This window comes from Podarcis tiliguerta, assembly GCF_965153285.1.
Source record: "Podarcis tiliguerta genome assembly, chromosome: 6".
Taxonomy (NCBI): Eukaryota; Metazoa; Chordata; class Lepidosauria; order Squamata; family Lacertidae; genus Podarcis; species Podarcis tiliguerta.
Genome location: NC_139539.1, coordinates 61,164,532 through 61,176,873, shown reverse-complemented (window position 1 = coordinate 61,176,873; position 12,342 = coordinate 61,164,532). Strand labels below are relative to the sequence as shown.

The following is a 12,342-nucleotide window of genomic DNA, read 5'->3' as shown; positions in this document are numbered from 1 at the left end:
GATAAACAGCACCTCTTTTTCTCTTTATGGGCGTCAGATTTTAATGGAAACAAGCAGGTTCCACTGCAAAGGACTTTGCCACCATGTGCTTTTTCAAAAACATGCTAAGCAATATGGCCACTACGTGAAGTCCTCCCTCTTCACATGACTCACTCATATGGGAACTCTGCAATTAAGGCTTTTTTTTTTAATAAAAAAAGATGATTCAATGTTTCGTGTGTGAGTCAGTGCTGATTAATAATACTGCCGTTCTCACAAGTTAACTACTGAACTGTAGTCCGAGTTTAACACGTCATTCTCTGTATACAGCATTTAATTTCACTTCTGAACAATTGTGCACACAACCCCCCTATTTCTGATATACTGTGATAGAGTGGGAGCCTGCCGTTTAGACAAGAAAGCAAAAAATCACCACTGACGGTAGGAGCCAAATCCTAGGGGGCAAGGTCCTTTCGCGCCCTCCCTAAAATATTTGAGGGGGCCAGGCCACCCCAAAGTTGACGGGCATTGTCATTCAAATAGTGTGTGTGTGTGCTGTGTCTTGTAATTGATTATGTGGGTGGGGCTTATCTGCCCCGCCCCCAATATTTTATTCAAGCTGGCACCTCTGCCACTGACCAAGTGAATTTTGGCACAGGTTTCTTTTGTTTCATTGGCTTTTTGGTGGGTGAAAGGAAATTGCACCCAAACAAATACTCTCTAGAAAGCCTTTGGAGTGCCAGCCAAATAATATGAATTTAATGGAGGCAAATTCCTGACATTTACCTATGTCAATTAATGTGAATTGAATTGGTTGGGAAGAAACCTTTCCCAGTCCATTGGTGGCATTGATGACAACTGTATAGGTGGACTGAAAATTCAACTTCACTCTGAGCTCTACTGAGCCATATGAGCTATTTTGATTCCTTTCATCTTTCCATACTGTTGCTTCATTGGTGTTTCCATTTGTTAGCCTGCAATAGAAAGATAAACCTGGATGAATAGGTCATCCCTTTTCTACCCTCAAAGAATGTTGCTTTGTTGCTGAGATTAGAATAATTTCACACCCATAAAACATTGTGCGACAGTTAATGGAATACTGCTCAGTACCATATTATATACAGTACAGTCAATTGACACTTCTGTTAAGCAGATTACATGATCTGAACCCAGAGCTGCTTAGGTCCAGGAGTTGGGGCCATAGCAGATGACACAATTAGCAACCCACAAAGTAGTTCAGAAAGTAGCAAGAAAATCCTAGAAGGAAACAGTACAAAACAATACATGCAAGTCCATTTGTGGACACTTTCACAAGGTGCTTTCACAAGGAGACATGTCTCCAGCACAAGTGCAATATGCTGGTGGTGGTGGGGCTTTAGGAGGTTAAGGTAGCAAGAACTCAGGCAACAGGCAGGTGCAAGTGAACAGGAATACAGTAAAAACTGAGACACAAGTGAGACTTACTGTAATGTATAGTTAGTATCAAGGTAGGTATAGTGTCCTTTATCCCAAGTGCAAATAGTACTTCCATCCTTTCCATGCTGAATGCAGAGTATATTTTTGGGCTGGGCTGGAGGAACTTAAAAGGAGACAACGTAAGTGGCTTAATATTTGTTAATATGAATCCTTCCTTTGGCATCTAGGACTTGTATTTATCCATTTATTCTTAATTAAATAGGCCTGTAGATTACATGTTTGTAAAGAGTTCATATTTGCTTATTTCATTATTTTTATTAGGAGAAAGTGTTAAGTGCAAAATAGGATTGTGCTGCTGACCCAAAGTTCTAAAGCATAATTCAGAGTCCATCAATGAATGAATGGTAAAGAGGCATAGAGGGGGGGATGGATATCTAGCGATGATCAGATTTTGCCTGGTGCAAAAGTGCTTGTAAAACACTCTCTCCCTGCAACAAAAAAAAATGCCTTGAGGAAAGTCATGCTGCACAACAGTAAATCTATCGCAAAAAGAAAAAGAAAGTGGGGGGCAAGGAATGCCCTGAGTCTGATGCCCTTTTTATGCTAAGAGTTCGGTGCACAATATAATATTACTAAAGAATAAAATAGCTGAAAAAATAAGATTCCCCCCTCCCTTTACACAGGTCTGAAAATATGGAATGACTACCCCAAGCTATGTCCCATTGATTTCAATGGGAAAGTAAATCACTGGCTTAAATCTCTTTGATTGAGAATGGGATTTATAAATGCTTGACTTCTAGCTGGATTGTGCTGCTGGGCGCAATCCAGGGATGTCTCTGTGAAAAGCCCGACTGGGTTAAAAAAAAAGTATATGGAAAGAATAATACCTCATTTTTCTATGACACAACATTCCATTCCTCAATAAATGAAAGTTATTGAGTGAAAGGCACCAGAGTCTCTTGATTTTGCCATCCTTGCTGCCGTGTTATATTATATATTTTTTGTTTGCACACACACATATTGTCTGTGAACACCGGCAAAACACTTACAGACAAAAGCACCTCCTTACTTCCAACATCGACGTAAACTCCACATACGATCACTTTCCTTCCCTGCGGAGAACTCCGTTGGCATTTGAATGTCTGCCTCCCAAATGTGTGCTGTGAAATGTGAGCACTGACCAAAAAGCCAGAGCTGCTGCTTACTGCTGAGTGGTTGTGTAAAATAGTTATTGTATGTTTGCTCTGCAAATTGCTAGATGATCCACTGTTGTTTAGCCAGCAGGACAGAATCACAGTTGATCCATTTGACACGACTGTGTCACTAGCATTCATGCCTCCCCTATAATGCAGGAAACAAACATGACATGTGCTGCAATAATTTATTGGAAACTTAATCAACTTTGAATACCGCAATGGAAAATTGCTTCACATATTGCCTTTATATGGTAAGAGAGATGTGTTCTAAATCAGGGTGTCTGGAGCAACCATCCTGATGCTGACAGCTGTTACCCCCCCCCCCAAATGAAAGGATATTTTTGTCACCATATACTGCTAAACTTTAGAATTAAGGTTTAAACCTGCCAGTCCAGCATGCTGTGATTGGGAAGAAAACTCCCTCTCTCAGATGACTGATCAGCTGCAGAATGGTGGGATCAATTTCATCCCCTTCACAGGGGATCCCCATCGCCCACACTTAACTTTGTTCCGTGCTTTCTAGACACAGGTCTGGGCTTTCCAGGTCCTCTTGTCTAGCCTTTTACATAACTAATTGCACACACCCAACCCTGTGCTACCAGCATGCCTGCTGCTTTTGCTTCCATCATTCTTTAGATTCAGGCAGACGATCAGAAAACCCCCACCTACAGGTGTCTGTTTCCCTTGCAATGAATTCCTGTGTCTCTCAGGGCAGCCAGATTCCATGGGGTTTGGAGGGGGACTGAGCCTTGCTTCTTGTGAAGAAAGGAGATTAAGGGGAAATGATCCCTTCTACAACTACTGTATTTTTCTGCGTATTAGACAAGGTTTTTTTTACTCAAAAACCATGTCCAACTTTGGGCCATCTCCCCTCCATTTCTTAAAATTGAGTCCCCCAAAATAGGGGGGGTGTCTTCTACATGGGGGCATCTAATAGATGGGAAAATGCGGTATGTGCCTGGCAGGTCTGACATTATATAATTACAACGTAGGGAGCAAGTGAATTCTTTCAGTGTATATACAGAAATAATACAGTTGGTGCTCATTTTAGCTTGAACAGTTATATTTTCCAGTGATTTGATCCTAATTAATTAATTTAGGGCTTGTCCATTAATTTTTTGGCTTCCCCTGTGCTTTCTAAGTAGGGGGTCTGAGCAGTTTTCTGTTCGCATTGCCCCTTCACCCAGGAAAACTTGTTCTTTAGCACTGAATCAGAGCAAATGTCAATGCATGGAAAACCTGATTGACATTTGCTTCGATTCAGCGCTAAAGAGTGGTTTTTCCTGTGGGAAAGTTGTGTAGGGTTGCTATACATCCTCCTTTTCCAGGACAAGTCCTCTTTTTCAGAGTTAAATTTCTGTTTGGGTAGATTTTTTGAATTTGCCAAAATGTCCGGGGAGTTTCCTTTGACACCGAATTTTCCCGTGTCACTCTCTGGTGCCCACCAATGTTACTCCCATGCACACCCCACCATGGCGTGGCCCTGCTCACACATCCCCTCCCCCCTACCCCAGTTGCTGGCAAATGTGTCCTCATTTTTTCTTCTTCTTCAAAACATGGCAACCCTAGCTGTGGGACATACGGAAGTTTGGATGAGCCCCTACTTGCGATCAAAAGCAACAAATGAGCCATTTTATTGTAGAAGGACTTCTCAATAAACTGTAAAGTATATATGGCCATAGGGCAGATTCCTGCACTCTCGCACACAACTGAAAATGGCTGGAAACAATTACAGAAAATGAAATAACCATATCCCTTAAGGCATAAGTAGTTCCTGTGTCAATATCAATACAGGTTCTTTAGAGATAATTCAGCCTGTCTGCTTATCTGCAACTACAATTGCTGCAGTAATAGGCCCCACAGTCAATATGCAGTTCCTAGTAGGTAAATCTATGTATCGGCTCTGCAGAGTGATATACAATTAGGAACTCTGATGGGTGGTTCTTAACAATGTTTTTAGCCTAATACATAAACAGAATATTCGTTTTAGAGAGAGAGAGAGAAAGCGAGAGAGCAATGCTACTCAACTGTTTACTGATGCAAGCAACTGAGCTCCCAAAATGTACTCCTAGATTGAGAAAAGGAAAGAAAAATGTGATGCTTTCTGATAGAACAGTTCAAATAAAAGGAAGAGTTTTCCCCCCAGAACATGCAGTCCCCCCCCCCCCCAAATGGGCAAGGTTTCTTAACAGATGGAAACTCACTGTGGCAAAGACAGTAGTCCCCAAAGGGTGCTGAGACTGGGATTTAGTGGAAGCCTGATAAAAGGTTGGTTGGGGACAGTATGCATTTGAATACCAGTGTCTGGAAACTGCAGGAGGCGAGAAGGCTCAGGACTTGCTTGCGGGCTTTCCATAGGTGTCTAGTTGACCACTGGGAAAACAAGATGGTGGACTAACTGGGCCACTGGCCTGATCCAGCAGGCACTCCTTATGTTGTTATGCTCATCACTCCCTGCTGGGGATGGTACTATGCATCACGGTGATAGCAGGCCATGTTATTTGCATTCATGAGGATTTAGGCTTAACCTCTGAAACCTCCAAGTTAAAAGCACGTTAGACAGCAGGTGATGAGAGAGACCTCTGCCTAAAGCCTTTGGGACTTGCAATAGGTCAGAGTAGACTGTACTGGGCCAAAGGGAGCCAATCATCTTACTTGGTAGGAGCATCTTCATGAGAAGATTCTCATGTTTGCGCCTGCCATGCACAGAACACTTCTAGGTTTAGGAATCCTACTGAGGGTGTTTGGGCCAAGGATCCCCCCCAACCCCAAATAGTGAAGCCACTGCATTTGTTTGGGATTATAAATACTTACCTATTCCCATGTGTACTAAAAGCCAAACCTTTAAGGGAACATGTGCCGTGAAGAACATCTTGATGCATGGGTTTTTGCTGGGGTTTGCTTGCCCTGTTTTAAAACAAACAAATAAATCTCTGTGGTGGGGGAGGGGGAATAACCCTTTAGCTACTCATCAAAGGTAATGGGGTTGAGGGATCTTTTCTACTTCTCAGAACAGGAAGGCAGAGCTTCTCCACCACCACATCCCAAGCTCCTGGGACTTTTCAGTGCAACGTTGAGCATCTGGATTTTACAAGACAGTTACAATAAAACATGAAGCTCATTCTAGCAGCAGGGCCTAATTTTAGGGATTCCCCAGCTCTTTGTAATTTTTTAATTTTGCCTTTCATGAGCAATATTTCTTGGGTTTCTTTTCTGGTTCGTGACCAACTGCTGCTGCTTCTCTGTCTTTTCTGGAAGCACAAGTGCTTAAACAAAAACAGAGAAACAGAATCATTCCAAAGGTCATAGCAGCCTTTGGGTTGCATCAACTCAGATAAACATCCTAGTGCTGATTTTTTTCAAAATGTGCTGCTCATAGCGTTAGAGTTGCCAGGTCCTCTCTGAAAAGAGGGTGCCTGAGTCAGGGCAGTGGGCAACCTTCCTTCTTTCAAAAATCACATTGCTGGTGGCAGGCAGACCCAGAGATGAAGATGTTTTGGATTAACTAATCCAGGATATTGTTATGTACTAACCTTGGATCCTAGAACAATAGGCAAGTAGAATCCTAGAATGCAACAACTGATTGGCCTGCAGGAAAAGACCAATCAGGCTCCAGGAGGGAAGCAGAATCAGCCAATCAGACGGGACTCATTGTGTAAATAATGTATATAAAAGCCTGAGGTTTGGGGGGCAATTGATTCACTTTTTTACAAGCTGCAGTAAAGAGCATGAAATCACTACAAGATATAAGTATACTTCAGATATAGACTGTCTTGCTTCCATTTTCACCATGGTTACCACAGATCCTATGTGATATACCCCACTGGGTTTAATGGGGTTATTGTCTAATGATATTTACTGATTCATTTTGTACAGTAGACCAGCTACAGCCAGTTCTGAAAAGCAAATAAAAGTACCGGTAATTACTTTCTTACTTTAGTGTGCTACACACACAACTGGATCCTCCTAATTTGTTGTCAGTTAGTTGGGTGGGAAACCTTTCCCTTAAGCCATACAACCAAAGAAGTATCAGTGCTGCATTGGATGCAGTTGCTATAGTTTGCTCACTTGTGGTCTATATTCATGTATGGTGGAACCATTGAAATGGTTGCCACCCCTTACCTGCCAAGGGGCAAAATTAGGGTTTTGTTGGCCTCTGCAGGCTTGTGAGGTGGAAGAGCAAGAATAGTGGGGCCAGGTTAGGACTGTGAAGGGTTGTTAAAGAGCAGCAGTCCCATTCTATTTTGTTTGCTGTGCTGAAATAACTTAGATTACACATTACGAGAAAAGGTACAATATACATGAATTGATCTTTGAATCTTTCAGAGGAATTGCAAGTGCAAATGAATCCAATTGGAATCATATGTATACTTAATTGGGGAGTATTGTCAGCAGAAATCTGCACAAATGGAAAAGTTCCTCAAAAGTTGTTTTTGTCTGCAAAAATTACTTCTGCTTTCATATGCTTTGTGCCATAGGTAATATAATTGGCAATAAAAATGTAACAACTTAACTAGTAATGTTGAACTAGAACAGGTGTTCATTATCTATACCTTCTGGAAAAAACAAATACATTTTTGTTTCGAAAAGCCTTTTTAGCTGGATGAAAATGTCTCTGCCTTTAGGTGTTCATTTTGTTACTAAATCTATCTTTAGTTATTATTTCTGGTACTTTTTTTAATGATGCAAAGCTGTTTTTATGGTACGTTTGTAAATGAGTCGCATTTAAAAGGCAGTTTAAAAAAATTAATAAATAATAATGATAATAACGGTAACAAATTGGATTTTTTTCATTTATTATAATCATCATTTGCACAGGTCTCTTTTTGACAGTGAAAGTGTGAATGTATAATTGACCTGAATCAACAAGAAGGAAAATTCAGTCAACCCACATGGATCTAAAGCTAAATGTGTACCATTAATGTTTTCAGACAATGAGCTATTTAACATAGGGGTGGGAACATTTGGCCCTCCAGAAGTTGTTGGGCTACAGTTCGCATCAACCCCGGCCAGTATGGCCAATGACCAGGAATGATAGTGGTAGTTCAGCAACATGTGGAAAACCAATGGTTCCCCATACTATTTTGTGTTACAATATAAAAATTGTGAAAAAGGAAAATATAAGTATAAAGTGTCCATTTAGAAAAGAATATATTAAGAACTGGCTTTTCAGAAGCCTTACTCTGGAACTTGTGCAAATGTGGGAGGGAAACAACAACCTACTTTTCTGGATGCTCCTCTTTTCTCACACAGTGCTAATCTGTAAGTCAGAAACATCCCTTCTGTGACTGGAAAAAGCTTTAAATGACATTTCTGGCTACACTGCAGTGTGTTCTTTTTTTATGTAACCATACACCACCGGTTGTGTTCCGTTATGCTGGCATTCTGGGCACATGATAGTTTCTCCAGAGATTTTGAATTGGTATGACAAGAGAGTCAACACCGCTCACTTTGTGTGTCTCTGTGTGTACAATATCAGTCCCTCCCTCCCCACATCTGCTCAAACAGGTTTAACAGATTTCTGTTAACATTTCAGAATTACAGGACCCAGCTAGAGAGAAAGGAAAATAGCTTGTGTGCCAAGAACAAAAATGGTTTAATTATGTCGCCTTTGAATATCTAAGCCATCTCATGTGGGTGACAATACCGTCACTGAGTACAGTTGTTTTGGGGGGGGGGGAGGGAGGCAGGAGCAACCAAATAGGGCAGGGCTTTTTTCCCCAGCAGGAACTCACCAGAACTAAGTTCCGGCATCTCTCAAGTGGGTGCCATTGCCATTCTAAGAGAACAGGGGAGGCATTTGTGGTGAGTTCCGGCAACTCTTTTTCTAGAAAAATAGAACTGAAATGGAGGATATTTTGCCAACAAAAGTATTATGTAATAGTAGTACTTCAATAATGTGCTATATTTTATATTTCCACATCCTCCAGCATTTCCAAAATGAAGGTAAGGATGGTCTTGTGTTCTCCTTAGTGTCTCCACACCAAATATCACTGGTCCTGCCACTATTGCACATTGCTGTCTACAACAGCATAAAATGATCGCCTTAGTGGGATTACTACAGACTGCTTCCAGCTCCACAGTCACTGTAGAAAATTGTTGTTTGTAGGAAATTTGGACCTTCTTTTTGAGCCTTTTCTTTCACCATCAGGAAGGAATATAAATTTATTCATTAAATCTTGTTCCCACAGTCTCTTTGGGAGATGGTGCATGGCTATCTGGCTTGTTCAGGTTGATACGTCAGGTAACAAAGCAAACCAGATGAATTGCTTTTCTTTTTGGTTTCTTTTTCTGTCAAGCACTCAGAAATGGATGAGTGAGCAGTCCAGGCCATTTACAAGAAAGAAGTGTGATTCCTTTTTACAAGAATTGTTTTTAATGTAGGCAGTTTGTTGAGGGAAGCAAAGGAAAATACCTCACAGGTTTAAGTCGGAAAATATCAACTGATCCTCTTTGGAATTCTTCCAGTGGGGACCAATTCATGGAATTCTGTCTTTAGAATCATATGTCCCTTTGCCTGAAACCATATACCCAGAAGCCTACTGGGTACCATACTGTCTCCAAGTCCACCAATGCTATGAGAACATAGGAAGCTGCCTTATAGCGTGTCAGACTATGGCTCCATTTAGTTCAGTACTGCTTACATCAGTCATAGGCAAACTCGGCCCTCCAGGTGTTTTGAGACTGCAGTTCCCATCATCCCTGACCACTGATCCTGTTAGCTAGGGATGATGGGAGTTGTAGTCCCAGAACATCTGAAGGGCTGAGTTTGCCTATGCCTGGCCTACATCAACTGGAAGCTGCTGTCCAGGGTTTCAGGAAAGTGTTTTTCCAAGCCCTACTTGAAGACCCCAGAACCTTGAACCTTGGACTTTCTGCATGCAAGGCAGATCTTGTCCCACTGGGCCATGGTCCTTTCCTAATGTAAAAATTAGAGGGGAGTGAGGATGGGAAAGTGAGAAACCAGTTGTGGGGCAATATAAGGCAGCAGCTTTATAAAGCTCCTCTGATCTTCAAATATATCTACGCACAGACTGTAACCTCTTTCCCTCTCTCTCCACACCCTCTAAACAATATAGAAACCTAAAAATAAAGAAAAAGTACTTTTCACAAATGGGATTGTTACGGAAGGAAAAATTGTGGGAGCAACAACAATTGTTTGCAAGTGCCAGTTATACCAACTTCATCAAGAGGAGAATTAAACAAGAAAGTGGGCATACAAATGATTTTTAAAATTGTTACATTTGTGATAAAGAGGGGAAGAGTTGAGAACAAAGAAGATGTGCATTCAGCTGTGGGGTTTTCAAATGCTTAAATCCTTCGTAAAGGGATCAGGGAATTTGAGGCATTCCTTTTCAGTACTACACATTTCTTAAAACGGAATCTGCTTGGTAATCTTCCACATTCCCCAATCTTTGACTACGTCTTACACACAGACACACGCAAGTGATACCCTGATTTGTATAGCAGCTTTAATGTTCTAGTCTTCACTTTGAAATCACTTTGTCCTGCTGATCATCTCCCACCCCCTGCTTCTTGCTGCAGCCATGCTTTGCACAGCAAACTCATCTCTCCTTGGCCCCTTGCTCTTTCAACTGAGTCCTTTGCCATGAAGCACCTGCCTAGAACAGCTTCCCCATCATTGCCAGGGACTTTTCCACTGATTTATTATTAACTTTGCAGTTGTTACCCAGCTGTATGAAGACTAGGTGGGCACTTTTTGGATAGCGATCATACTATAATAATGAGCTCCTCTCTGCCCCATGCCTGCACCACTTAGATTTATTTAAGGCAAAATTAGTGGGCTCAGCACCCCCATCTCCCCCAAAATCATTTGTGAAATGGCAAACACCAGCAAATCTCCTGTCACATCAGTGTCCTGATAGTTTACAAAACTTTTTATTTTAAAAACAATGCATTATTTGTAGGCTCTGCATTTCATCTTTTTTTATTTTTTGGGGGGGGGGAAATATACACACACCATTTAGAGATTTTTGAAACATGAATCCACTGCAACACCATTTAACCTGGCTTATCCACTTGGTGCAATTAGTTTATTGTACTGGCTCAAGGCTAGCTTAATTAAAAAATTAAATTAAATAAAAAAGCATTTGGAAAGCTTTTGGAAAGGGCCTCTATTCCCTCCTACAAGTTCTCCCTTAAGAGAGCTGCTTCCACACAAGGTGTGAAGTAGAGCATTTCCATGCCTTGTTCACCTGTTTGATTCTTTGGCAAGGCATCTCCACTGCTTATGTACATGCTTCTGACTCCTTCTCCACTCCTCAACTTTTCTCTTTAGCAAAAGTTTTGATACACCAGGAGCTGTAGCATTTCTGTGGGCACTGCCCATTCCCAGCTGGGACCTTACCTGCACTATGTTCAAGAAGGGCTCTAAACCCATACCCAATGACTCTGTGAACCAAATAGGACTCTCTATTTTAAAACCATAGATCTTACTATGGAATCAGAGGGAACAATTTGGCTTCTTTCTGCTTAAAAAAAATGAGGGGGAGCAAGCCACTATACTTTTGCCCAGTAAGGAAGCTTATGTCCCTGATTTCTCCTCAGGTGCCAAGCAAATACGAGCTCCTTCTTCCCCTTCCTTTTCAGTTATATATCCAGGGCTATTTTTTCTTTTAAAAAATGTTTAGGGGTACTCTCATTGCGACTCAAAATCACCATTTTATAGTTCAAACCAGGAAAAATAAATACAGTAAATGGACAAAAGTACAAAGATTCACAAAATGTTTCGGAGTATGCATACCCCTGCGTCGTCCCCCCAGAAAAAAAGTATATATCTATTATCTGCATCTATGCGGCAACTCACCCCGGTTCACTGCAGATGTAAGTTCCTCTTCCCATCGGCACCTCATGGGCTGGCCTCACAGAAGCTGCTTAGAGCGCTGTGTGTGTGTGTCTGTGTGAAAGCAGCAGTCAAAGTTCCTGCCTGCTTAGACATCAGTCTCCCTCTCTCCGCCCATACTGGCTTCCTCACTCACCACCTGACAATTCTGTTTCTTGTCAGTAAGGTGCCATGTACAGCCACATTTGCACGAAAGGTGCCTTGAGCCTCACTCAGTCCCAGGTGACTATTTCCCCCCATTCAGCTTTCTCTGTCAGACCTGGTTGGCTTCAGGCTACAAAACGGTGAATGGGGATAAAAATTAAAACTGTGGCTTCTTTTACCCTTTCATTGCACTTTCTCTCCCCCTCCCACCTCTTGAGCAGTCGCTGTTCTAATATATTTCATAAACCAACTTTAATCATGAGGTGCTAAGTAATTCCTTTTTAGGAAAGGGAAGGAAAGGAGCAAGTTATAAACCAACTTGATAGTGAGGTTTTAAATCATTCGTTAAAAAGGGGGGGGGCAGGTCAGTGCTGCAGTTTAGCATCGCACTAGTTTCTTCTCATTGGCACTGCATATCTGTGATGTGAATAACAATTCCTGCTATTCAGGAAGTTCCTTCATGGTGCATCTATCTTCCATTTGGGATGGGATCAAAGAATGATAGAACTGCAGAGTTGGAAAGGTGCAATGCTGGACTCTTTTGCCTAATGGGGGGCTCGAACCCTACATTAGCAAGATCGTGATTCTTTCCTGTTTCATTGATTAAAAACAACCAAAAACAATACACGTTCCCAAGTTTTGTTTGGGAACCAACACAACTCATAATCCATATTCTGCATTTCAGGTCACATTCTCGCAACTGTTTGAACAAACATGTTAATCTTTCAGAACCTATAGACCCAT

At 41.5% G+C, this 12,342-nt stretch overlaps 1 protein-coding gene across 1 annotated transcript in view; it reads right to left on the bottom strand.

The window, feature by feature from the left end:
• The window catches only part of IL12RB2 (interleukin 12 receptor subunit beta 2), a 29,092-nt gene extending 17,578 nt beyond the window's left edge, over nucleotides 1–11,514 (bottom strand). Inside the window, exons 1-7 of the mRNA XM_083448299.1 lie at nucleotides 11,419–11,514; nucleotides 6,098–6,267; nucleotides 5,406–5,524; nucleotides 4,620–4,659; nucleotides 2,465–2,736; nucleotides 1,444–1,558; nucleotides 766–953 (exon numbers count right to left, since the gene is read on the bottom strand). Coding sequence (XP_083304425.1) covers nucleotides 766–953; nucleotides 1,444–1,558; nucleotides 2,465–2,736; nucleotides 4,620–4,659; nucleotides 5,406–5,463 — 673 coding nt within the window. The 5' untranslated portion in view covers nucleotides 5,464–5,524; nucleotides 6,098–6,267; nucleotides 11,419–11,514. The remainder of the gene's footprint in view (nucleotides 1–765; nucleotides 954–1,443; nucleotides 1,559–2,464; nucleotides 2,737–4,619; nucleotides 4,660–5,405; nucleotides 5,525–6,097; nucleotides 6,268–11,418) is intronic.
• Between the last annotated feature and the right edge of the window lie 828 nt (nucleotides 11,515–12,342).